The 27567-nt window shown below is 48.6% G+C and overlaps 1 protein-coding gene across 2 annotated transcripts in view; it reads left to right on the top strand.

The window, feature by feature from the left end:
• Window positions 1-27567, top strand: part of MOCS3 (molybdenum cofactor synthesis 3) — a 279116-nt gene that overhangs the window by 172443 nt on the left and 79106 nt on the right. For both annotated transcript variants that reach the window (XM_063917574.1, XM_063917573.1), the window contains 2 exons: window positions 8831-8994; window positions 9088-9135. In XM_063917574.1, the coding sequence (XP_063773644.1) occupies window positions 8831-8994; window positions 9088-9135 (212 nt within the window). The remainder of the gene's footprint in view (window positions 1-8830; window positions 8995-9087; window positions 9136-27567) is intronic.

Raw genomic sequence — 27567 nt, 5'->3', positions numbered from 1 at the left:
GGATGTGGCTCATAAATTGGGCAAAATCGTCTCTAGTTCCGTCTCAACGGATGGCTCACTTGGGGGCTGTACTGGATTCAAGTCTGCAGAAAATATTTTTACCTCGGGACAAGATAGCCAAGGTACAGTCAAGGACATAGGAGTTGTTACACAGTCAAGCAATATCAATCCACGCAGCGATGCGACTGATGGGTTTGATGGTGTCAACATTCGACATGGTGGAGTATGCACAATTCCACTCAAGACCTCTGCAGCGTCTGATTCTGGCCAGATGGAATGGAATACATGAGACAATAAAGAAACAGACTATGGTACTTTCACACAAGGTAAGAAAGCCTGGTGGCTACAAACATCCCATCTAGACAAAGGGAGACCCTTTTGGATATCAGATTGGGAGATCCTGACAACAGATGCCAGTCTTCAGGGCTGGGGAGCAGTGTCTGGAAGATTATGGTTCCAGGGACAATGGACCACAGAAGAAAATTGCCTGCCAATTAATCTGTTAGAACTTCGGGCCATATACATGGCACTGATTCAGGCAATGGACACTCTTCAAGGAAGACCAGTCCAGATCCGCTCGGACAATTTAACGGCGGGGGCGTACGTCAACCATCAGGGAGGAACGCGCAGCCATGAAGGAGGTAAGTCACATACTAAAGTGGGCAGAACTCCATCTTCCAGCTTTGTCCGCAGTATTCGTTCCGGGAGTCCTAAACTGGGAAGCGGATTTTCTCAGTCGACAGGCCATTCAAGCAAGCGAATGGGCTCTACACCCGGAAGTCTTTCAGACTCTGGTAGACAAGTGGGGTTTGCCAGAGATAGATCTCATGGTGTCCCGTCTGAACAACAAAGTGCCCGCATACGGGGCAAGAAGAAAGGGTCCCGGAGCGATCTTTGTGGATGCCTTGTCAGTGAAATGGGAGTTTCATCTGGCGTATCTATTTCCTCCGATCATCCTGCTACCAGGGTGGTGAGGAAGATAAAAAAAAGCAAAGGGTGCCGTGATTCTAATAGCTACGGCTTGGCCCAGAAGGCATTGGTACACAGATCTGCAGAGAATGTAAATGGATGCTCCACTTCTGCTCCCTCAACATCCAGATCTACTAATGCATGGTCCTTGTTACCGCAGCCATCTGGATCGACTCTTGTTGATGGCGTGGCTCTTTAAACCTCTATCCTGAAGTCAAGAGGATTTTCACAACAGGTAATTCAACAATGCTCAGATCGAGGAAACCCTCCTCAGCTCGCATTTATCACCGAATATGGCAGGCCTATATTCATTGGTGCAGTGAAAGAAATATGGACCCGAAATCTTTCCAAATTTCTAGGGTCTTAGATTTCCTTCAGGCGGGAATGGATAAAGGTTTGAAGGTGGCTTCCTTGAGAGTACAAGTATCCGCATTGACTGTATGGTTCCAAAAGAAAATTGCCAATTTACAGGCTGTGCGTACTTTCTTCCAGGGAATGCTGTGCATTCAACCTCCCTTTGTTCCTCCTACAGTGCCTTGGGACTTAAATTTAGTCCTGAAAGCCCTTCAAGTTGCCCCATTTGAACCACTTAATAAAGTAGATCTTAAATGGTTGACAGCTAAAGTTCTCTTTCTACTAACTATGGCATCAGCTAGAAGAGTGTCAGATTTAGGAGCGCTGTCTTGTCGTTCTCCTTTTCTGACTTTTTATTCAGATAAAGCAGTTCTCAGAACTAGGTCTGGGTATCTTCCTAAGGTGGTGTCTAAATTCCACCTTAATGAAGAAATTCTAGTCCCGGCTTTTCAGGTATCGGGACTTTCTGTGGGAGATTCGTCGCGGGAGGTAGTCCGGGCATTAAGGATCTACGTGGATCGTACCAGTGCCATCAGAAAGACAGATTCTCTCTTCATTCTCTACGTATTTCACAAGAGAGGATGGCCTGCTACTAAACAGACGCTAGCAAGATGGCTTCGAATGATGATTTCAGAAGCATATTCTCGAGCTGATCTCCCTGTTCCGGATAATGTCTCTGCTCACTCTACTCGTAAGGTAGATACTTCATGGGCAGCACAAAATGGTGCTTCAGCAGAACAGATATGTAAGGTAGCCACATGGTCTTCCATTAACACATGCATTAGACATTATTCCTTGGATACTTTTGCCTCTCATGACGCTGAATTCAGGCGAAAGGTTCTTCTGTTCAATCAGGAGCGTCCCCACCACAAAATTGCTTTTGGGAAATCCCATTGTTATCCTGTGGATAACCTGTGAACCCTGCCAGAGAAATATACGTTATGGTAAGAACTTACCGTTGATAACGGTGTTTCTCCTAAGTCCACAGGTTCCACAGGGATCCCACCCTGACACACCTGATTTGAGGATCTTTCTACTCACTAAACCTCTTCCTTCTTGTACGGAAGGGTGTGCATGTGTGTTATTCTCGCCTTATTATGGCTCTACATCAGGGGTGGGGAACCTCCGGCCCGCGGGCCGTATAAGGCCCGCGAAGCCGTTTGGTCCGGCCCACCAGCTTGTGTCAGTGAGACACGCTGCCGCTCAGTCCGGCGGCAGCGTGTCTCAGCTGTCAGAACAGGGAGGAGAGCGCGGCTGTCAGGTGGGAGCGGCGGCGTGTATGACTTGAAACCAGCCGCCGGTTCGTGAGCCAATCAGAGCTCGCGGACCGGCAGCCAATCAGAAGCCGCGGCTGCCGGTCCGTGAGCTCTGATTGGCTCTCGAACCGGCACTGTGGGGGCATCTGTATACCTGGCACTGTGGGGGTATCTGTATACCTGGCACTGTGGGGGGCATTTGTATACCTGGCACTGTGGGGACATCTGTATACCTGGCACTGTGAGGGGCATCTGTATACCTGGCACTGTGAGGGGCATCTGTATACCTGGCACTGTGAGGGGCATTTGTATATTTGGCACTGTGGGGGCATCTGTATACCTGGCACTGTGGGGGTATCTGTATACCTGGCACTGTGGGGGGCATTTGTATACCTGGCACTGTGGGGACATCTGTATACCTGGCACTGTGAGGGGCATCTGTATACCTGGCACTGTGAGGGGCATCTGTATACCTGGCACTGTGAGGGGCATTTGTATACCTGGCACTGTGAGGGGCATTTGTATATTTGGCACTGTGGGGGCATCTGTATACCTGGCACTGTGGGGGTATCTGTATACCTGGCACTGTGGGGGGCATTTGTATACCTGGCACTGTGGGGACATCTGTATACCTGGCACTGTGAGGGGCATCTGTATACCTGGCACTGTGAGGGGCATTTGTATACCTGGCACTGTGAGGGGCATTTGTATATTTGGCACTGTGGGGGCATCTGTATACCTGGCACTGTGGGGGCATCTGTATACCTGGCACTGTGGGGGCATCTGTATACCTGGCACTGTGGGGGTATCTGTATACCTGGCACTGTGGGGAGCATTTGTATACCTGGCACTGTGGGGACATCTGTATAGCTGGCACTGTGAGGGGCATCTGTATACCTGGCACTGTGAGGGGCATTTGTATACCTGGCACTGTGAGGGGCATTTGTATATTTGGCACTGTGGGGGCATCTGTATACCTGGCACTGTGGGGGTATCTGTATACCTGGCACTGTGGGGGGCATTTGTATACCTGGCACTGTGGGGACATCTGTATACCTGGCACTGTGAGGAGCATCTGTATACCTGGCACTGTGAGGGGCATTTGTATACCTGGCACTGTGAGGGGCATTTGTATACCTGGCACTGTGAGGGGCATTTGTATAGCTGGCACTGTGAGGGGCATTTGTATACCTGGCACTGTGGGGGCATCTGTATACCTGCCACTGTGGGGGCAATTGTGGATCTGGCACCGCACTTTTGGGGGCATATGTGTTTCACGTCCCATTTTAACTGGCCACACCCATTTTTTGGCGCACAGTACCTCTAAGGGGCAGATCTACTGGGGGGCAGGGTAATTTTTTTAGTTGAGAATTTTTGTATGGCCCCCGAAGGATTTTATAAATATCCAAATGGCCCTCGGTAGAAAAAAGGTTCCCCACCCCTGCTCTACATGATGCTCCTGCCTAAATGCTTTGGAATACAACTGATTTGCCTGAGCCAGTGGGCGGGGATATATGGACGGGCCCGTTGCATCCTGGGAGGACTGAAAGCTTCTGATCGTTTGGTGCCAATCCATCATATCCCATTGTTTTCCTGTGGAACCTGTGGACTTAGGAGAAATACCGTTATCAACGGCAAGTTCTTACCATAACGTATATATTAATGCTAGGACAACTGCTATGACCAGAGCAATATAGTTGCGTCAGTGGATTGCAGACGCCGACTCCAAACGTAATGTGGAATCTCTTCCCTTCACAGGGGAATAGCTGTTCGGAGGTGAGTTGGACGCATGGATCTCCAAAGCTACTGCTGGGAAATCCACGTTTCTCCCTTCAGGGGCTCCACCCTACCCGGGACCGTCTACTCAGTCCTTTCGGTCCCCAGATTTCGATCTAGAGCCAGGGGTGCCTCCAACGCAGCTAGAGGTTCCAGAGGTAAGCCTAAGAAACCAGCCATTGCTGGTTCTCAAGAACAGAGCACCAGTTCAGCTTCCACAAAGACTTTGGAATGACGGTGCCCACCATCCCTGAGGGGATCTCGTGGTGGGAGCTCGATTAGGTCACTATAGCCACATCTGCGATGGTTCCTGCCAGGATGCCTGGGTAAGGGACCTTACCTCTTAGGGTTACAAGCTGGAGTTCGACGGTGCTCCTCCCCAATGTTTTTCCAAATCAAGCTTACCAGCTTTGGAGAATATGCATGTTACGCTACTACTGGCCATCGACAAGTTGGTCCAGTCCCAGGTTATTGTTCCAGTACCCCTGCTACAGCGAGGGCAAGGTTACTACTCCAGTCTGTTCGTAGTGCCAAAACCAGACGGGTCATTTTGAATCTGAAGTCCTTGAATCCCTTACCTGAAGGTTTTCAAGTTCAAGATGGAATCTTTAAGAGCGGTGATAGCAGGCCTGGAACACCAAGAATTCCTAGTGTCCCTGGATATCAAGGACGCTTACCTCCATATCCCAATTTGGCCTGCTCATCGGGCCTATCTGTGGTTCGCCCTACTGAGTGATCACTACCAGTTTCAAGCGTTACCCTTTGGCCTGTCTACAGCTCCATGGGTGTTCACAAAGGTGATGGTGGAAATGATGTTTCAACTCAGGGTCCAGGGGGTCAACATGGTCCCTTACCTGGACGATCTCCTGATAAAAGCGAGTTCCGCTCCATATAGATCGTACTATCCAACCTCTGTCTCACCATCGGTGGATTCTCAATTTACAGAAGTCCCATCTGGAGCCGTCTCAACGGCTCCTGTTTCTGGGCATGATACGGGATACTGTAGCTCAGAGATTGTTCCTTCCAGAGGACAAAGTGAGAACACTTCAAGAAATGGTTTGCATGGTTCTCCGACCTGCTCTAGTTTCCATCATCTTTGCATAAAATTGTTGGGAAAGATGATGGCCTCATACGAGGCGATACAGTTCGGAAGGTTCCATACCAGACCCTTCCAATTGGACATCCTGAACAAGTGGTCTGGTTCTCTTCTTCAGCTGCACCGAATGATTCGGCTTCACCCCAGGCCAGGATTTCACTCCTGTGGTGGCTACAGTCTTCCAATCTTCTGGAGGGTCGACGCTTCGGGATTCAGGATTGATACCCCTCTCGACAGATGCGAGTCTGAGAGGATGGGGAGCTGTCACCCAGGGGGCGCAGTTCCAGGACAGGTGGTCTGCCCAGGAGGCCCTACTTTCGATCAACATACTGAAACTTCGGGCTCTCTACAATGCTCTGATTCAGGCCTCCCCTCTACTCCGAGATAAGGAGATCCAGGTTCAGTTGGACAATGCCACGGCAGTGGCGTACATCAATCGACAAGGAGGGACAAAAAGCAAGGCCTGCATGCGAGAAGTGTCCAAAATACTTCTCTGGGCGGAAAGAAATGCAAGAGCACTGTTTGCAGTTTTCATTCCGGGAGTGGACAACTGGGAAGCGGACTTCCTGAGTCGCTACGATCTCCACCCGGAGATGTGGGGATTACACCCTCAGATCGTCGACAGGCGAGCGCAGTGGATGCGCTGACATTGCCTTGGCCTTACCAGCTGGTCTACCTATTTCCTCTGATTCTGTTGATCCCAAGGGTGCTCAGGCAGATCAGACATCACGGAGTACAAGCAATCTTGATTACACCAGATTGGCCCCAGAGAGCGTTGTATGCTGCTCTTCTGGACATGTCCATAGAAGACCCTTGCCTCTGCCACTAAGAAGGGATCTTCTTCAGCAAGAACCGTTCGTCTACCCAGACTTACGGCTGTTTCGTTTGTCGGCATGGAAGTTGAGCGGAACATCCTTGCTCACAAAGGGCTTTCCAAAAAGGTCATTATGGTGCAAGCCAGAAAACCTGTGACGTCAAGACACTATCATCATATCTGGCAGCGATATGTCTCTTGGTGCGAGGAACGCACATATCCATCTGCAGATTTCCACTTAGGAAGATTCCTTCATTTCCTACAGTATGGAGTGGAGTATGGAGTGGATAAAGGCTTAAGTCTTGTATCCATTAAGGTCCAGATTTCAGCTCTTTCCGTCTTCTTCCAGAAGAAGTTGGCTATCCTGCCAGAAGTTCAGACCTTCTTGCAAGGGGTGCTTCACATACAACCTCCATTTGTGCCGCCTACGGCACCTTGGGATTTGGATTTGGTGTTACGCTTTCTACAGTCCTCCTGGTTTGAACCTCTGATGACGGTAGAACACAAATACCTCACGTGGAAGACAGTGATGTTACTAGCCCTGGCTTCTGCTAGACGTGTCTCAGAATTGGGGGCCTTATCGTGTAAAAGTCCATACTTCGTCTTTTACGAGGACAGAGCCGAGCTCAGGACTAGGCAGCATTTCCTGCCAAAGGTGGTCTCCGCGTTTCACTTGAACCAACCTCTTGTGATTCTGTCCAGTTCTGGCTCTTCTGCCCATTGGATGCAGTGCAAGCCTTGAAGATCTATGTCAAGAGGATGGCTCGGATCAGAAAGACGGATTCCTTGTTCGTGCTGTATGATGCAGAGAAAAAGGGTTGCCCTGCTTCAAAGCAGTCCATTGCTCGTTGGATTCGGCTTACTATCCAACAGGCCTATGTATCGGCAGCCTTGCCGGTTCCTAAGTCTCTTAAAGGCCTACTCTACTAGATCGGTGGGCTCCTCCTGGGCGGTTGCCTGGGGAGTCTCGGCCTTGTAACTATGCCGAGCTGCTACCTGGTCAGGGAAGAACACTTTTGTGAAGTTCTACAAGTTTGATACCCTGGCCAAAGAGGTTATCCAATTTGGGCAGGCGGTGCTGTAGCTGTCTCCGCACGTTCCCGCCCGTTCTGGAAGCTTTGTGACATCTCCATCGTACTAATCTGTCCCTAATACCCCTTATCGATGCTAGAGAAAATAGGATTTTAATACCTACCGGTAAATCCTTTTCTCGTAGTCCATGAGGGATATTGGTTGCCTGCCTCTGTGCGGTGACTCTCTGCAGGTTCTCTGTTATGTGTTACCTGTTCAGCTGTTGCTGTTTCTGTTGCCAGCCGTTGCTGGCCTGGTTATATTAGGGTGTGCTGGTGTGTAAATCTCACCACACTTATTATTGTTCTGTTCCTTCTCTCAAGTATGTCACTTCTCCTTCGGGCACTGTTTACCTATACTGCCTGTGGGAGGGGTCATAGAGGAGAGGATCCAGCACACCCAGTTGAAGAAATTTAAAGTGCACCGGCTCCTTTGTACCCGTCTATACCCCATTGTACTAATCTGTCCCCAATATCCCTTATGGACTACGAGAAAAGGATTTACTGGTAGGTGTTAAAATCCTATTTTTTGTTTTATGGGTGGCAGAGGTACTGTGATCCCTGGGCTTGCTGGCAGTTGTGGCCCTCCAAGTGCCATCATGCCCTGGCAGGCTTCAGTTCTCCCCTTTATGGTTCCACTAACGCTGACTGGCTAGCCTAGTGATAGTGAGGAAAAATCACTGATCCCTAGATCAGCCTGGGTACCAGCTTTAGCACTGGTTAAGTTTAAGCTACATACACACTATACAATTATTGGGCCGATTTGTCAATAATCAGCTACTTAGCCAATTTTATAGTGTAGTGTGTACTAAGGATCGTTTCTGCGATCATTCTGGAAAATCTTACCCACTCACACGAGCGAGCGATTTGCGATCTTTCGCCCCAAACCAAAAACCTCGGCCACAGTCTTCCAATATTGAGCAGTGTGCGCGCATTCTTAATATTCTGCCCATGTTTCCTATGTTTTCCTGTCACTATGTCATCCTCCTTGTTGGTGAACATATGCAAATGAAGTGTGATGTGGCAGAAAATCAATAACTGTAAAAAAACAAAAAAAAAAAAAAAAAAAAAAAAAAATCTGTTATTGTGTAACTTAGATATTGGTGCCTACAATTTTCCAAAAAAAAGTCCGATTGTTGGGCAGTGTGTACTTGGCTTTAGAGGGAAGGACCCTGCACTACACTTTTTTTTTTTCCGCAAGCAGTTACACACATTGAGCACAGTGAGATAGCTATCTCACTGCCCTTTTGGCTGTCTATTCTGCGAGTTGTTCCTGCGCGATTCTGGCTATTTCACAACTCACACGCTGTTACATCTGGTGACAGCTGGGGGGTAGGTTGTGTCGCTCTCAAAATAGTGTGGTCAGGGTTCTGTTAGGCTGTACTCACATTCCCTTGCATACAGCGATTACAATCATACTCGAAAATTGCAATTTTCACAAAATCGCAACCTGTTACATTCATTCCTTATAACTCCTTAAACGTTTTATGTACAGCGTCATATAGTGGTATTATGCTGATGTATGATGCACTAGATGGACGTTTCCGCAACATAAAGATTCGAGGCAAAAAACCTGATTGTGCAGTCTGTAGTTGTAATTCAAAATGTCAAATCCTGGAGAATTATGAGGAATTCTGCGGCTCTCCTGCTTCAGACAAGGTTCCTTTTATTTCAGTAATTATTAAGATGTGGATAATTGTTGTTATTTGTTGTCACTGTGTTGGTAACTATTTTCCCATTTTGGATTTATAGTGTAGAACATTAAACTTGCTATCCAGTGATGAAAGACTCACTGTTCAGGTAAGAAAATAAGAACATTTCAGCCTTTAATACAGCCATATGACTATGAGCACGGAAAACTTTAAAATGCTTCTTCTGTGTTATTGTGGGGAGCGCTGTGATACATGCATCATTGTTTATCTTCATCTGTAGTCCAGAGGATCTCAACCTCAACTCTCAAGTTTTACCAACAGGTTATTATGTTTTCAGGATTTCTTAATGTGGAAGCAGGTGGTATAATTACCGACCCAGCAAAATAGATCATCTTACCTGTGCAGGATTAACAAAATCCACAAAACATGTTTGTGGAAACATGAGGACTGTCCAGTCCCCAAAACATGAGGACTGGAGTTGAGAATCCCTGTTGTAGACCGCTTGTATCAGTGGCTTTTTGTCTCACTTACTGTATTAAAAGCAGAACATCGGCTTTGTGCAGCTGCAACTGTTGAAATACTAAAGCCGCTGGACATTTTAAATACATTGTGTAGAAGGCCTGTTGTAAAATATAGTGAAGTACTGTTGCATAATGTTGTGTAGTTTTCCAATCTACTGCTTGTTGAAATGTCATCAAGATATCATATAAAATGTGCAAATAGCTTTTCACTCCAACTGTGCATTTGGAATCAGATTGGCATCCCATGCCTGTGATAGCTATATTGTGTAGTGTTTGTCACACATCTGTATGTATAAAACATAGTTTTGTATTACTTAGTATTCCACCTGTGTATCTTTGAATGACAGTAGTCCACATGCGGAACATATTTGTCTTCCATTCTACTTTAAATAGCACCCCAAATGTAGCATACAACCTTAGAATCAATCTAAATTCACCATGTTACACTTCCAAAACAAACTGATGAGTGGTCCATGGTGCAGCTGGTAATCGTCTAAAGAAATTGGGTCTCATATATTGTGGCATTGCCTCACTTTGGTTATGAAGTTTTATTGAATTTTTTTCTCCATGCGTCAGTATTTTAAATGATAATTGTCTGACTATGATACTGCAGAACATAGTAAAGTACCTTGACAATTTTGGGGACTTCTCTTTAATTTTGTCTAGTCTGTGATTTATTATTATATTTTTTTTATTTGCCATACTTCAACAATACGGCCATCTGTTCCATAAATACTGGTTAAGGTCCATACACATTAGACGATGTCGCTCTATGAGCGACGTTGTCTAATGTTTCCCCTCCCGGGCCGGCCGGTCGGCGACCGACTGTACACACTGAGGGATATGACCGCTCATATCGCTCAGTGACGTCACACCTCCGCCAGCCGTGCATGCAGGTCCTGGAGGACAGTCCAGATCCTGCATGCATGCACTGCCATCGACGATCGTTGCCGACCCGCGGGGCCGTGCATCGGTTGTCGCTGGCGGCATACACACTTGCCGATAAAATGAGCAACGTCGCTCAGGGAGGGGGAAAATGAGCGACGTTGCTCATTTTATCGGCAAGTGTGTATGGCCTTTAATGTTTATGCCTTCTTCCTTAGACCATCTCTTAACAACTGTGCGTTACATTAAAAAAAAACCTTTAACTGCGCAATAATTTCTTCACAGTCTTTCAAAACTTGAAGAAATTACACCATACTGTAGGTTTTCTGTTTGTAAGAGAGTCTAGAGTCATGAAATATATACTGTACATATACCAGCACGGACAGGTGTATAAGGACTTACATTGTTAATTTGCTATTTTAATATGCATTTATGTGTAAAATTTGAAAGTACAGTATATAGTTTAAAGCAGTGGTTCCCAAACTTTTTTGAGTCACGGCACCCTAGAGTGTTAGAATGTTTTTCACGGAACCCCTGATCCTAAACTTTCTTATTTATAAATTCAGAAAAAATATTCAGTTAGGTCATGTTCATATGTCATGCTTAGGTTCAGTTATGTGGTGAGGCAAAAGATTTGCCTCTGTTTGTCCACATATTTTATAATTGGAAAGCCAAAAGCACTGATTTTGCCTATTACATTAACCATAAATAATTTCAGTTGGTCCTGGACCACCAACCTGAGGCACCGAGATTGGGAACCACTGGTTTAAAGTAGTTTCAAAAATAAAAAGCATTCATCTGTAAATATTGAAGATCCACAGATGTAATCATTAACGTGGTCTTTTATAATGTTTTAAAATTCCAGTGTTAAACAGTAGAAATGTAGCCCAACAATGTAATTGTTACCGTCTATTGGATTTCCGTTTTGTTTCAGAAACTTGTTCATTGTGATTTTTGTTCCATACAGTATCCTTGGTAATTTTTCTTCAACTTGAAAGGAAGGAAATGATAAAAAAAAAAATACACTCCACTGAATGGCGGTGTTCAGTAGTTTTTAGCTAGTGTAAGTACAAACCTGTAGCTGACTTCTTTAGTTTAAACAACACTATTATTTAAATGAAAATTACATACTATAAAATGTATATACATTGTTAGATTTGACAGGGCAAATGGTAATAAGTTTTGCTCATGTGCAGTTTCTTTCTCCCCTGGTTAGTCATGTGGACAGACCTAGGGGTCTATTTACTAATCCTTGGAGAGAGAGAAAGTACTATCCAATCAGCTCCTAAGTGCCATGTTACAGGCTGTGTTTAATTTTTTTTAGTCTTTTCAAACAGCATAGTAATAATATAATCAGGGTGTAACTAACGAATAGGCAGTGGCGGGCTGGTCTGGGGGGGCAGGTTGACATCTGCCCCCCAGCCCAGTACACTTCAAAGCATTTTGGGCCATGCTTATCTGTAAGTGGCTGAAGTCTCTGTACTACGGGCCGGGTAGACAGCAGCAGCAATATCGTCCCCTCCCTCCTGCCCCGGCAGCTATGGCATCTCTTCCTCCCTTCATGTCTGTGCAGCCTGGGTGACTAGGCTCCACGGCCCATCTCAAGGCCGTAGGCGGGGAGGTGCGGTCACTGCCTACAGCTTTCCATGCTCTATCAGCAGCCGCCATTTGCCACAAGATGCTGCCACCAGGAACCTCCCTTTTCATTCCTTCTGTGGCCGCCTGACTCTAGCCGGCTCCACCTCCTGCCCCTGCAACTCATCTTGTTGAGAGGAGAGCTGTAGCACTGAAATGGAACCGCACATATTGGATGAATAGCCACAGCCACAATCAGCACAAAATAGTAAGTTAAAATTGTGTGTGGCATCTTGGTCTTAAAATATATATGGGTGGGGGGCGTGGCCTAGCTGCTGCTGTGAGTGGAAGTGTTTCAGCAGAGCTTCAGGATTTCTGGAACTTCTCTCTCTCCCTGCACATCCATCTCTGCTCCTTTTGTCCTGGTGCCCTCTCCCCCACTCCTGCTGCTGTGCGCTGGCCGGTTGGTGAGGTCCGCGGAATCAGGGAGCACTCCTGGAGGCTCCTGCAGATTGCGGCCTACCTTCTGCCCTGAAGCCGGGGACTCAATTTTCAAGCCTACCCGGGCCGGACTTCCGGAACCTGGGAAAACGGGACGTGGCTCCGTCGGACGGCTCCTACCTCTCCCTGTGTCACAATCCGGGTATCTGGACGCCATTACCTGCCTTTCAGATGTCTCCTGAGGCTCGCTCAGCGTTCCAAGGCCGGCTCTCATCTGTGTCCACATACTGCACATTCCTCCTGTCACGCTGAGATGCTGTCACAGCGGCGCCATGTTTGAATCCTGCATGGCGTCTCCCGTTCTCCGCGGCCTCCGCCGCCGCTCCTGTGTTATAGGTGCAGGTTGTCAGTGTGGTGTTCCATGCCTGCCTGTCATGACTGAGGTTTTTGTGAACCCGGTGTAGTGAAGTCTGTGCGGGCGACTGGAGGATTATGTGAATACTACCACTGACCTGGTTCTGAAATGCTGTGGACTCAGGGTTTCCTCCGGTGACTGGGAAGAGGAACCGCAGCAGAGATGGCCGAATCTAGGTTCTCCTCATGCAGGATTAGGTCGGCAGACAGGAGGCATGCTGAAGGTCTCCTGAAAGACAGAACTGGAAAGGCACTGATGAATCAGTGAAGAATACCAGGTATAATTGTGCTAACGGGGTGCTTGGAGACACTGAGGTGCTTGCGGACACTGAGGTGCTTGCGGACACTGAGGTGCTTGCGGACACTGAGGTGCTTGCGGACACTGAGGTGCTTGCGGACACTGAGGTGCTTGGAGACACTGAGGTGCTTGGAGACACTGAGGTGCTTGGAGACACTGAGGTGCGTGGAGACACTGAGGTGCGTGGAGACACTGAGGTGCGTGGAGGCACGGAGGTACGTGGAGGCACTGGGGTGCGTGGAGGCACGGAGGTACTGAAACACGGAGATGCTGGAAGCACGGAGATGCTGAGGCACGAGGTGCTGGAAGCACGGAGGTACTGAGGCACGGAGGTACTGAGGCACGGAGGTGCTGGAAGCACGGAGGTACTGAGGCACGGAAGTGCTGAGGCACGGAGGTGCTGGAAGCACGGAGGTACTGAGGTACTGAGGCACGAGGTGCTGGAAGCACGGAGGTACTGAGGCACGGAGATGCTGGAAGCACGGAGATGCTGAGGCACGAGGTGCTGGAAGCACGGAGGTACTGAGGCACGGAGGTGCTGGAAGCACGGAGGTACTGAGGTACTGAGGCACGAGGTGCTGGAAGCACGGAGGTACTGAGGCACGGAGGTACTGAGGCACGGAGGTGCTGAGGCACGGAGGTGCTGAGGCACGGAGGTACTGAGCTCTGGAGATCCCAACTACAACAGTAGTAAAACTGAAACACGACAACTGTGGTATTAGTGGAGAACACGGAATTCTGTACTGTGCCTTTAAGACAAAACACTGCAGCTGTGCCTTTACATTGAGACTCAGGGAAATGGTGAAATCAATGGCAACACAAAGGTAAACCATACGGTAACAAGGGAACAGAGTTTCCACAGGAACTTAGGTACAAAGGTTACCTTTAGGGAGCTCAGCTTTTCAGACTCACACAAGGCTGTATGTGACACAAGGAACTGGCCCAGATTGTAACTCAGCCTCCTGATTTATACTTCCTGGTCCTTGATGATTGGTGGGCAGGATTAGGTGATGTCACTGACATGTGACTACTCTAGCCAAGGCTGTAATGTAGAATGAGGCCTAGCAGGCCAAGAGAACACTGAAGCCTGGACTTCTGCAAAACACAGGATGCTTGCTTTTAGATTACTGAATTCAGCCTCACACAGGAGACCACCACAGGTGGAGCTGATTACCTCTCAGGCAGAGAACTCAGGAATACTCATAGTGCTGACAAGCTGTTTAACTCCGTGAGTGAAAAGACACAGGATCCAGGACAGATGGCAGGGGTAAGTCACCAAATATAAACCTACAGTCAGGATTGTGACAGTATCCCCCTCTTCAAGGGTGGACTCCGGACACCCATCTTGAATCTTAGAGGAACTTGATGAATAACTTGTACACAAAGCTTCTAAAAAGTGGAAACCAGAGGGTCCAGAACAAAACTTAAGCTGGATTCTTTAGAAGTCTTCCTGATCTTCATCTTCAGAACAGGTAGACCATCCATCATAGACAAGACTGGAATTTCCTTCATCCGAAAGGACTGAGGAATAAACTGTAGAAGGTTCCAAAGGTTTAGGACTAAATTCTTTAACTACAGCGTTACTAAAAGTCTGTAAGTCATGGAACACAGGATCATTACTCTCAAAGAGCATGTTGGCCCACTCCAAAGCTCTTCCTCTGAATGCCAGGAACAGATATCGAGTAACGTTGGAAGGAGTTATTGCACCTAAAGGATCAGACTCCATCCGAGAGAGAAATTGTTCAACCAGAGCGGCATATTGCAATAAATCTCCATCAAAGTAAATAGGTGGAAAACCATCAGACGAAAGCTTAGAGGATGAAACTGAAGAAAGCTTTGGCTGGACGAGTAGGACTGGATTGGATCCGAGGATACTTGGATTGGCTGGAGCCAAAGGAGACGGACCAGGCTGGTCCTGGAGTATTGCTGGACCGGCTGGAACCGGGACGGACTGACCAGGCGGAGCCTGGAGTATTGCTGGACCGGCTGGAACCGGGACGGACTGACCAGGCTGGGCCTGGAGTATTGCTGGACCGGCTGGAACCGGGACGGACTGACCAGGCAGGGCCTGGAGTATTGCTGGACCGGCTGGAACCGGGACGGACTGACCAGGCAGGGCCTGGAGTATTGCTGGACCGGCTGGAACCGGGACGGGCTGAGCCCTTTCTTCACAGGGCTGGGCTGAGGCAAGAGCCCCCACTTCACGGGGCTGGGCTGAGGCAAGAGCCCCCTCTTCACGGGGCTGGGCTGAGGCAAGAGCCCCCTCTTCACGGGGCTGGGCTGAGGCAAGAGCCCCCTCTTCACGGGGCTGGGCTGAGGCAAGAGCCCCCTCTTCACGGGGCTGGGCAGCACTCTGTAGAATCTCTGGCTGGGCAGCACTCTGTAGAATCTCTGGCTGGGCAACACTCTGTAGAATCTCTGGCTGGGCAGCACTCTGTAGAATCTCTGGCTGGGCAGCACTCTGTAGAATCTCTGGCTGGGCAGCACTCTGTAGAATCTCTGGCTGGGCAGCACTCTGTAGAATCTCTGGCTGGGCAGCACTCTGTAGACTCACTGGCTGGGCAGCACTCTGTAGACTCACTGGCTGGGCAGCACTCTGTAGACTCACTGGCTGGGCAGCACTCTGTAGACTCACTGGCTGGGCAGCACTCTGTAGACTCTCTGGGGCTGGACGCTCTGAAGACGCCCCTCCTGGGGCTGGACGCTCTGAAGACGCCCCTCCTGGGGCTGTGGACACGGACTCCTCTGTGACTGTAAATGGCTTGAACATTCTTCTCTGGACACCCAACTTGGGATAAGGTCTTTTAACCACCGGACCCCAGTCATAAATTTGAGTCTCTCTCAGAAGAGTAGCCTTCTTGATACCCCCGTCAGCAGCAGAAGAATCGGATACTGTGGATGACTTGTAGACATGAGCACTATGATACTGAGATTTGTCACTATTACCTGGCTTGCGAAGAATGCAGTCTTTAACAAAATGACCAGAATTTCCACAGTAAAGACAGAGATGTAGCTCCTTACGCCGCTGACGTTCAGCTTCAGAGAGCTTGGGCCGTGGATAGCTCTGATGAAAAACTTTCCCTTGCGCAGAGGAAGAGACTCTATTAACTGGATGGGACAAAACAGGATCAACAACGTTGGTAGTATTCCTGAAGAGATCAGGCATCACAGAGAGAATACTAGGCAAAAGTTCTTGTAACTGTAGTAACATCTGGTAGAAAATCTGCAGTTGGTCAGGAGTCTTAGAGCAGAAGGTCATAGAATCACTGGAGGACGAATTCCGCTGCAGACACTGTGCCAATCGATGCTGAGTCGACTCCAGACCTTCCAAGCGTCCTGCAATATTGCTTAGGAGGTCATGCGTCAGACTAACACTTTCGGCCGGGTCCATGTGGCCAGTTCCTACTGTCATGACTGAGGTTTTTGTGAACCCGGTGTAGTGAAGTCTGTGCGGGCGACTGGAGGATTATGTGAATACTACCACTGACCTGGTTCTGAAATGCTGTGGACTCAGGGTTTCCTCCGGTGACTGGGAAGAGGAACCGCAGCAGAGATGGCCGAATCTAGGTTCTCCTCATGCAGGATTAGGTCGGCAGACAGGAGGCATGCTGAAGGTCTCCTGAAAGACAGAACTGGAAAGGCACTGATGAATCAGTGAAGAATACCAGGTATAATTGTGCTAACGGGGTGCTTGGAGACACTGAGGTGCTTGCGGACACTGAGGTGCTTGCGGACACTGAGGTGCTTGCGGACACTGAGGTGCTTGCGGACACTGAGGTGCTTGGAGACACTGAGGTGCTTGGAGACACTGAGGTGCTTGGAGACACTGAGGTGCTTGGAGACACTGAGGTGCGTGGAGACACTGAGGTGCGTGGAGACACTGAGGTGCGTGGAGGCACGGAGGTACGTGGAGGCACTGGGGTGCGTGGAGGCACGGAGGTACTGAAACACGGAGATGCTGGAAGCACGGAGATGCTGAGGCACGAGGTGCTGGAAGCACGGAGGTACTGAGGCACGGAGGTACTGAGGCACGGAGGTGCTGGAAGCACGGAGGTACTGAGGCACGGAAGTGCTGAGGCACGGAGGTGCTGGAAGCACGGAGGTACTGAGGTACTGAGGCACGAGGTGGTGGAAGCACGGAGGTACTGAGGCACGGAGATGCTGGAAGCACGGAGATGCTGAGGCACGAGGTGCTGGAAGCACGGAGGTACTGAGGCACGGAGGTGCTGGAAGCACGGAGGTACTGAGGTACTGAGGCACGAGGTGCTGGAAGCACGGAGGTACTGAGGCACGGAGGTACTGAGGCACGGAGGTGCTGAGGCACGGAGGTGCTGAGGCACGGAGGTACTGAGCTCTGGAGATCCCAACTACAACAGTAGTAAAACTGAAACACGACAACTGTGGTATTAGTGGAGAACACGGAATTCTGTACTGTGCCTTTAAGACAAAACACTGCAGCTGTGCCTTTACATTGAGACTCAGGGAAATGGTGAAATCAATGGCAACACAAAGGTAAACCATACGGTAACAAGGGAACAGAGTTTCCACAGGAACTTAGGTACAAAGGTTACCTTTAGGGAGCTCAGCTTTTCAGACTCACACAAGGCTGTATGTGACACAAGGAACTGGCCCAGATTGTAACTCAGCCTCCTGATTTATACTTCCTGGTCCTTGATGATTGGTGGGCAGGATTAGGTGATGTCACTGACATGTGACTACTCTAGCCAAGGCTGTAATGTAGAATGAGGCCTAGCAGGCCAAGAGAACACTGAAGCCTGGACTTCTGCAAAACACAGGATGCTTGCTTTTAGATTACTGAATTCAGCCTCACACAGGAGACCACCACAGGTGGAGCTGATTACCTCTCAGGCAGAGAACTCAGGAATACTCATAGTGCTGACAAGCTGTTTAACTCCGTGAGTGAAAAGACACAGGATCCAGGACAGATGGCAGGGGTAAGTCACCAAATATAAACCTACAGTCAGGATTGTGACACTGCCGCGGCCTCCGTTGTCATCCACGAGTCTCAGCATACATTTGTCAGTCTGGCGTCTCCTGTCCTCTGTGGCCGGTGCCGCCATTACAGTTATGTTTCCACATGGTTTCCCAAGCCAGTTTTCCCTCCAAGTTCTAACATGGGCGCAGCCATGTTGGATCTAATCATATGCTTCAGTTCCTCCAATCCACTGCCTGGAAATCTGCATAATTGCCCAGCCAATACCTGCATTGCTGCAGGTATAAGTATCCTGTGCCTGGGCCAGGAAATGGTCAGTGCTTTGTTTGTCATACCTTGTTCCAGTCTCTCTCCTGTGGTTGTGTTTCCAGGTTCCAGCTCCCGTCTCCAGCATCCACCAAAGAGACCCGCACCAGCCTACCATCCTGCGGTGCAGCCTGACTCTGCAGTCCTCCGTGGTTGATCCAGTTTCCAGCTTCCAGCTATTTCATCTGCTTCCAGCAGTATCCACTACCACCGGTAATCATCCTTCAATTCCTCTGTTTCCACGCTCCCTAGCATCTTACTACATTCACTCCGTGTTTCATCACCTGGCTGGTTCCACCCAGCATTCATTCAGTGACTTTATCATCTGGCTGATTCCATTCCGCATCCACTCCGTGTCTTACCACCTGGCTGGTTCCATCCAGCAATTACAACAGCTGATTCAAGTTACCAACTTCATCTGTTCCATCTACTGGCATGTTCCTTGGATATCTTCACTACTACAGCCAGGCCTGGTAAGGTTATTCCATCTAAGGACTGTAACAGCTGTTCTTACCTACCAGTGTCCTGTGTAACCATTTCATGGTCAGAGTGCTCCAGGAATCATATTATTTATCATTGCCATTATTTACCTTGAATGCTGTTTGTTTACACGGAGTCTGTTAATAAACTTTTATTTTGACTTTTGCCTGGTTGTCATGGTCACACCTTCGGGTTTCCTTTTAACACTTACATGTCCAGGGGTCTGATTAAACCTCCCCGGTTTAAGTTCCTCTCAGCCCCTACAACTGAGGCTTTCTCCTGTCAGCCAAAACCCTCAGTTGTGACACCCTGCAGACTCCTGGGGGGTCTCTGGGGGCTCCCAGAGGCCGAGAACCCGTGGGCCCTTGTGCTTTTACTCCTGTGTGCCTGGGATCCACCTCTGTCTCCAGCTGGGAAGGAGACATTCACAGCCAGCGCCCATTTTGGATTCTTCAGTCTGTGCATCTCTGCAGCTCTGTCTCCTTCTGAGGCTGAAACTGAATCCTGAGCTAAACCAGGACCAGTGATATCTGCCTGGGGCTCTCCTCCAGCTTTTTCTACTACATCTCCCTTGGGGTGTATATTACATTATGTGGTAGTGCTGCCGATTCCTGCTGGAATTCCCTGTACTGGATCTGTGAGTACCCCCTTGCTGGGATTTGTTGTGCCTCTCTCATATTTGTCGTTTCTCCCCGACCCTGCAAAGATCTCTCTGCATGTAATAATGTTTGAATAGGGATGTGATGTGCTCTGTCCTCTCTACGCCTCCACCCGGGGTTCTCATGCATACATAGTAGCTTCTGTTTGGAACCAGCATACTACTCTGCCTCCAGGGCCTGTGACACATTGGCCTTCCAGTTTCACTCGTCTACTCCTTCTACTGCAGCCCTCTAACGATGCCCCCTAAAAAAATTAAGGACGCACTCCCGCCCCCGGTGGCTTTCTCTAATCAAAAAGGGGCTCGTATCTCCTCATCTTCTGCCGGGAGCTCCATCCCATCGAGCCAACCTGACCGTCCTAAGGAGAGTTCTGGCCATTCCTTATCGGTCCCTGGGGTGGACTCTAATTCTACGGATCCTCTCACTGTCAAGACTCTGTGTCAAGTCCTTGCGGCTTTTAAATCTGAGCTCACTCAAGACCTCTCTCTGGCTATCCGGGAAGTTAAAGTGGAGCTAACTGCTTTAGGTGATCGCACAGACCACCTTGAACGTAAAATGGAGGAACTGGTGTTCTCTCATAATGACCTTATTTTGGCCCATGACCGACAACAAGCTGAGATGGAGACGTATAAAGACAAACTGGCGGATATAGAGGACAGGTCGCGGAGAAATAATATTAAAATCCGATGTATCCCAGACTCTGTGGCCAATTCGGAACTTCTGGACTATGCTATGTCCCTCTTCCGCAAACTGCTACCTGGGGCGGACGACAGAGACCTTCTCATTGATCGCATTCACCGGCTTCCGAAACCACGGTCGGTTTCCGCCTCCTACACTCGGGATACCCTCCTCCGTGTTCATTTCTTCACGACCAAGGAACGGATAATGCAAGCTGCCAGATCTGCGTCTGATTCGTATACGCTTGGAGGCATCAAATATTTCCTGACTTCTCGGCACTGACCATCTCTAAACGTAGAGCTCTGGCTCCTATCACGGAGGCACTACATTCTCATGACATTAGATACAGATGGGGCTTCCCAGTGAAATTGGTGATTTCCTGTGAGAATTCCTCCTACGTAGTTGCCACTCTGGACGCTGGGGTTAAGATGCTTAATGACTGGGATGTTTCGGTCAAAGTGCCCTCTACATTGAAACCTCGCCTGCCACTTACCCGTGAGTGGTCTGCGACCTGACTGAGTATTCAATGTTCCAATTAATGTAGTTCCTGGTTGATCTTCATGTTTGGTTGAGGACTCCGCCCTCCTTATAATGCATACCGGATACGTGAGTTTATATGTTATATATGTGTATGCTTTTGGTTCCTTCATTTGCTGTTTATATTACTATGTGTACCTGCATTTTCCTCTGATTCTATCTCTTTTATCTTTCTTTTTCTTCTTACTGTATACATGAGGGTATCTCGCTAGTCACTTACATTATTTGTTGATGTGCTTGTTGGTACCCTTATTGGTACTTGTAGTTTGGCTATACATTATTGCTCCAGGTATACATGTGCTTTTTGTACACCGGGTGGTGATACTACCGCCACCTCCCCATACTTTTTCTACTGCATACCCTTCCCCTGCAGTAGCAATGCGGTCCCGATATAATGGGCCCTTTTGGTTTTTCCTGCCTGTCCTTTCCTCTTTTCTCTAACGTCCTAGTGGATGCTGGGGACTCCGAAAGGACCATGGGGAATAGCGGCTCCGCAGGAGACTGGGCACAAAGTAAAAGCTTTAGGACTAGCTGGTGTGCACTGGCTCCTCCCCCTATGACCCTCCTCCAAGCCTCAGTTAGATTTTGTGCCCGAACGAGAAGGGTGCAATCTAGGTGGCTCTCCTGAGCTGCTTAGAGTAAAAGTTTAAATAGGTTTTTTTATTTTCAGTGAGACCTGCTGGCAACAGGCTCACTGCATCGAGGGACTAAGGGGAGAAGAAGCGAACTCACCTGCGTGCAGAGTGGATTGGGCTTCTTAGGCTACTGGACATTAGCTCCAGAGGGACGATCACAGGCCCAGCCATGGATGGGTCCCGGAGCCGCGCCGCCGGCCCCCTTACAGAGCCAGAAGAGTGAAGAGGTCCGGAAAATCGGCGGCAGAAGACGTCCTGTCTTCAATAAGGTAGCGCACAGCACCGCAGCTGTGCGCCATTGCTCTCAGCACACTTCACACTCCGGTCACTGAGGGTGCAGGGCGCTGGGGGGGGCGCCCTGGGACGCAATGAAAATACCTTAAATGGCTAAAAATACATCACATATAGCTCCTGGGCTATATTGATGTATTTAACCCCTGCCAGTTTTCCACAAAAAAGCGGGAGAAAGGCCGCCGAAAAAGGGGCGGAGCCTATCTCCTCAGCACACAAGCGCCATTTTTTCCTCACAGCTCCGTTGGAGGAAGGCTCCCTGACTCTCCCCTGCAGTCCTGCACAACAGAAACAGGGTAAAACAAGAGAGGGGGGGCACTAAATTGGCATATTAATATACAGCAGCTATATTAGGGAAAAACACTTATATAAGGTTATCCCTGTATATATATATATATAGCGCTCTGGTGTGTGCTGGCAAACTCTCCCTCTGTCTCCCCAAAGGGCTAGTGGGGTCCTGTCCTCTATCAGAGCATTCCCTGTGTGTGTGCTGTGTGTCGGTACGCTGTGTCGACATGTATGAGGAGGAAAATGGTGTGGAGGCGGAGCAATTGCCTGTGTTAGTGATGTCACCCCCTAGGGAGTCGACACCTGACTGGATGGTCTTATGGAAAGAATTACGTGATAGTGTCGGCACTTTACAAAAGACTGTTGACGACATGAGACAGCCGGCAAATCAGTTAATACCTGTACAGGCGTCTCAAACACCGTCAGGGGCTATAAAACGCCCGTTACCTCAGGTCGATACAGACACTGACACGGACACTGACTCCAGTGTCGACGGTGAGGAAACAAACGTATTTTCCAGTAGGGCCACACGTTACATGATCACGGCAATGAAGGAGGTTTTGAACATTTCTGATACTACAAGTACCACAAAAAAGGGTATTATGTGGGGTGTGAAAAAACTACCCGTAGTTTTTCCTGAATCAGATGAATTAAATGAGGTGTGTGATGAAGCTGCTAATTTCTAAAAAAATTATTGGCATTATACCCTTTCCCACCAGAGGTTAGGGCGCGTTGGGAAACACCCCCTAGCGTAGATAAGGCGCTCACACGCTTATCAAAACAAGTGGCGTTACCGTCCCCTGATACGGCCGCCCTCAAGGAACCAGCTGATAGGAAGCTGGAAAATATCCTTAAAAGTATATACACACATACTGGTATTATACTGCGACCAGCAATCGCCTCAGCCTGGACGTGCAGTGCTGGGGTGGCTTGGTCGGATTCCCTGACTGAAAATATTGATACCCTGGACAGGGACAATATATTATTGACTATAGAGCATTTAAAGGATGCATTTCTATATATGCGAGATGCACAGAGGGATATTTGCACTCTGGCATCAAGAGTAAGTGCGATGTCCATTTCTGCCAGAAGAGGATTATGGACGCGACAGTGGTCAGGGGATGCGGATTCCAAACGGCATATGGAAGTATTGCCGTATAAAGGGGAGGAGTTATTTGGGGTCGGTCTATCGGACCTGGTGGCCACGGCAACGGCTGGAAAATCCACCTTTTTACCCCAAGTCACCTCGCAGCAGAAAAAGATACCGTCTTTTCAGGCTCAGTCCTTTCGTCCCCATAAGGGCAAGCGGGCAAAAGGCCACTCATATCTGCCCCGGGGCAGAGGAAGGGGAAAAAGACTGCAGCAAACAGCCTCTTCCCACGAACAGAAGCCCTCCCCCGCTTCTGCCAAGTCCTCAGCATGACGCTGGGGCCTTACAAGCGGACTCAGGCACGGTGGGGGCCCGTCTCAAGAATTTCAGCGCGCAGTGGGCACACTCGCAAGTGGACCCCTGGATCCTGCAGGTAGTATCTCAGGGGTACAAATTGGAATTCGAGACGTCTCCCCCTCGCCGGTTCCTGAAGTCTGCTTTACCAACGTCTCCCCCCGACAGGGAGGCGGTATTGGAAGCCATTCACAAGCTGTATTCCCAGCAGGTGATAATCAAGGTACCCCTCCTACAACAGGAAAAGGGGTATTATTCCACGCTGTTTGTGGTACCGAAGCCGGACGGCTCGGTGAGACCCATTTTAAATCTGAAATCCTTGAACACTTACATAAAAAGGTTCAAGTTCAAGATGGAGTCACTCAGAGCAGTGATAGCGAACCTGGAAGAAGGGGACTATATGGTGTCTCTGGACATCAAGGATGCTTACCTCCATGTCCCAATTTGCCCTTCTCACCAAGGGTACCTCAGGTTTGTGGTACAGAACTGTCACTATCAGTTTCAGACGCTGCCGTTTGGATTGTCCACGGCACCCCGGGTCTTTACCAAGGTAATGGCCGAAATTATGATTCTTCTTCGAAGAAAAGGAGTCTTAATTATCCCTTACTTGGACGATCTCCTGATAAGGGCAAGGTCCAGAGTACAGTTAGAGGTCGGAGTAGCACTATCTCAAGTAGTACTACGACAGCACGGATGGATTCTAAATATTCCAAAATCACAGCTGATTCCGACGACACGTCTGCTGTTCCTAGGGATGATTCTGGACACAGTACTTACCGCGGCTGCGTTTGACGGCATGGCGGTTGAACGCCGGATCCTGAAGGAAAAAGGCATTCCGGATGAAGTCATCCCTACCCTGATCAAAGCCAGGAAGGATGTAACCATACAACATTATCACCGTATTTGGCGTAAATATGTTGTGTGGTGCGAGGCCAGGAAGGCCCCTACAGAGGAATTTCAACTGGGTCGTTTCCTGCATTTCCTGCAAACAGGACTGTCTATGGGCCTCAAATTAGGGTCCATTAAGCTTCAAATTTCGGCCCTGTCAATATTCTTCCAAAAAGAACTGGCTTCTGTTCCTGAAGTTCAGACGTTTGTCAAGGGAGTACTGCATATACAGCCTCCTTTTGTGCCTCCAGTGGCACCTTGGGATCTCAATGTAGTTTTGGGATTCCTAAAATCACATTGGTTTGAACCACTCACCACTGTGGACTTAAAATATCTCACATGGAAAGTGGTAATGCTGTTAGCCCTGGCTTCAGCCAGGCGTGTCTCAGAATTGGCGGCTTTATCCTATAAAAGCCCTTACCTAATTTTTCATACGGACAGGGCAGAATTGAGGACTCGTCCTCAATTTTTTCCTAAGGTGGTTTCAGCATTTCACTTAAACCAGCCTATTGTGGTGCCTGCGGCTACTAGGGACTTGGAGGATTCCAAGTTGCTGGACGTAGTCAGGGCCCTGAAAATATATGTTTCCAGGACGGCTGGAGTCAGAAAATCTGATTCGCTGTTTATCCTGTATGCACCCAGCAAGCTGGGTGCTCCTGCTTCTAAGCAGACGATTGCTCGTTGGATTTGTAGTACAATTCAGCTTGCACATTCTGTGGCAGGCCTGCCACAGCCAAAATCTGTAAAAGCCCATTCCACACGGAAAGTGGGCTCATCTTGGGCGGCTGCCCGAGGGGTCTCGGCTTTACAACTTTGCCGAGCAGCTACTTGGTCAGGGGCAAACACGTTTGCTAAATTCTACAAATTTGATACCCTGGCTGAGGAGGACCTGGAGTTCTCTCATTCGGTGCTGCAGAGTCATCCGCACTCTCCCGCCCGTTTGGGAGCTTTGGTATAATCCCCATGGTCCTTTCGGAGTCCCCAGCATCCACTAGGACGTTAGAGAAAATAATAATTTACTTACCGATAATTCTATTTCTCATAGTCCGTAGTGGATGCTGGGCGCCCATCCCAAGTGCGGATTGTCTGCATTACTTGTACATAGTTATTGTTACAAAAATCGGGTTATTGTTGTTGTGAGCCATCTTTTCAGAGGCTCCTTCTGTTATCATGCTGTTAACTGGGTTCAGATCACAAGTTGTACGGTGTGATTGGTGTGGCTGGTATGAGTCTTACCCGGGATTCAAAATCCTTCCTTATTGTGTACGCTCGTCCGGGCACAGTATCCTAACTGAGGCTTGGAGGAGGGTCATAGGGGGAGGAGCCAGTGCACACCAGCTAGTCCTAAAGCTTTTACTTTGTGCCCAGTCTCCTGCGGAGCCGCTATTCCCCATGGTCCTTTCTGAGTCCCCAGCATCCACTACGGACTATGAGAAATAGAATTATCGGTAAGTAAATTCTTATTTTTTCCCTAGTTTGTATGCGCCCCCCCCCCCAATTTGGGATGTCGGCTGTTTTTGCTTTTTCTATATTTTAAATGGTACGAATATATTAATTGAATGTTAAAGGGTTGAACTCCCCCCAATAAACGCAGGCTAGCCTTGACCACTTTTCATAAACACAGAGCTGACATAGTTGCCTTGCAGGAAACGCATTTTTCGTCAGCAGGTCCCCCGGCTCTGAGAGACCGGAGATACCCAGTTGGCTTTTTTGCAAATGGACCCTTCAAGCGCAATGGAGTAGCTGTTCTTTTTCGGAGCTCTGTTTTGTTTGAACTGCTGTCCCAGATAGCTGACAAGAATGGACGTTTCCTCATTCTAGTTGGAAAATTGGAGGATAAGATGGTTACGATTGTATCTCTCTACGCTCCCAATTCTAACCAAGTCCCCTTCCTTAGAAAAGTTTGCTCGACTATTGCGAAGGTTCGTCAGGGTGCCCTGCTTATGTTGGGCGACTATAATTTAGTGCATGATCCTAAATTAGATAGATCTCCTCGGTCTTCCCAGATGTCTGCGGCTCCGGCTGGCCCGTCACTAGCCTTCCGTAATTTGCTGGCAGAATATGACCTGTATGACTTGTGGAGAGTTCAGAACCCAACTTCGAGAGATTATACGTATTTCTCTCCAGTGCACAATTCCTACTCTCGCATAGATCTTATTCTTTGCGATAAGTGGACTTTGCAGCACTCAGCACAGGTGGATGTTCTGCCTATTTCCTGGTCCGATCATGCTCCTCTCCTATAGTCTTGGAATATTTGCCACCAATTTACCCCCCCCTCGGCCGTGGCGCCTATCTGCCCACCTGCTGTCGGACCCAATATTTAAAAAAGCGATTGATGATTGCATCTCCCTCTATATGGAAACTAATTCCCCCTCAGATACTTCTGTCCTGACTTTCTGGTGTGCCCTTAAGGCAGTTGTGCGAGGCACTGCGATCCAAGCCGGTGCTAGACTCAAACGACAAGCTATCCAACAACAACAAGACTTGGAATCTAAACTTAAGGAGGTTGAAGATAGGAATAAGCTCCACCCCTCTAGGGCCCTACGTAGGGAATTAAAGGATATCCGAGGCCAACTTCAGAAACTCCTTATGAGACGGACCCAGTTTGCTTTAAATAGGTTGAGACAGAAATTTTACCTGACTGGTAATAGACCGGGGAAAATGCTGGCTCACAAGCCCCGTGCTCTCCAGGCTCGTAATAGGATTAGACATCTGATTTCTCCTCAGGGTGGTAAAGTGTCCAATCCATATGACATAGCGAATCAATTCGCTAGATATTATACCAAGCTGTACAACCTTTCTTCTGATCCCCTTACTTTTCAACCCACTCCTGATTCTATACAATCCTTCCTAGCCGACGTCAAACTCCCCTCCCTTTCTGTGGAACAGCTCGAGACACTAAATGCCCCGTGGACCCCCTCCGAGGTAATTCAAGTAATGAAATCACTCCCACATAATAAAGCCCCCGGTCCAGATGGCTTCATAAATGAATTTTATGTTTCTCTCTGTGATCAACTATCGCCCACCCTGACCTCCTTGTATAATTCAAACTCCTCTCTTGGTGCTTTCCCTACAGAAATGCTGGAGGCTCAAATTATCACTATACCCAAGCCAGGTAAAAACCCAGCGCATTGTCAAAATTATAGGCCCATTGCACTATTGAACGGCGACATTAAAATTTTTGCCAAACTTGTCGCTTTCCGTTTAAATGTCTTTCTGCCATCTCTCATTGCCTACGACCAAGTTGGGTTTGTGCCTGGTAGACAGGCGTCTGACAATACACGTA

Source organism: Pseudophryne corroboree, chromosome 4 (assembly GCF_028390025.1).
Source record: "Pseudophryne corroboree isolate aPseCor3 chromosome 4, aPseCor3.hap2, whole genome shotgun sequence".
Lineage (NCBI taxonomy): Eukaryota > Metazoa > Chordata > Amphibia > Anura > Myobatrachidae > Pseudophryne > Pseudophryne corroboree.
Note: the sequence above shows the minus strand (reverse complement) of the source record. Positions and strands in the feature narration are given on the sequence as shown.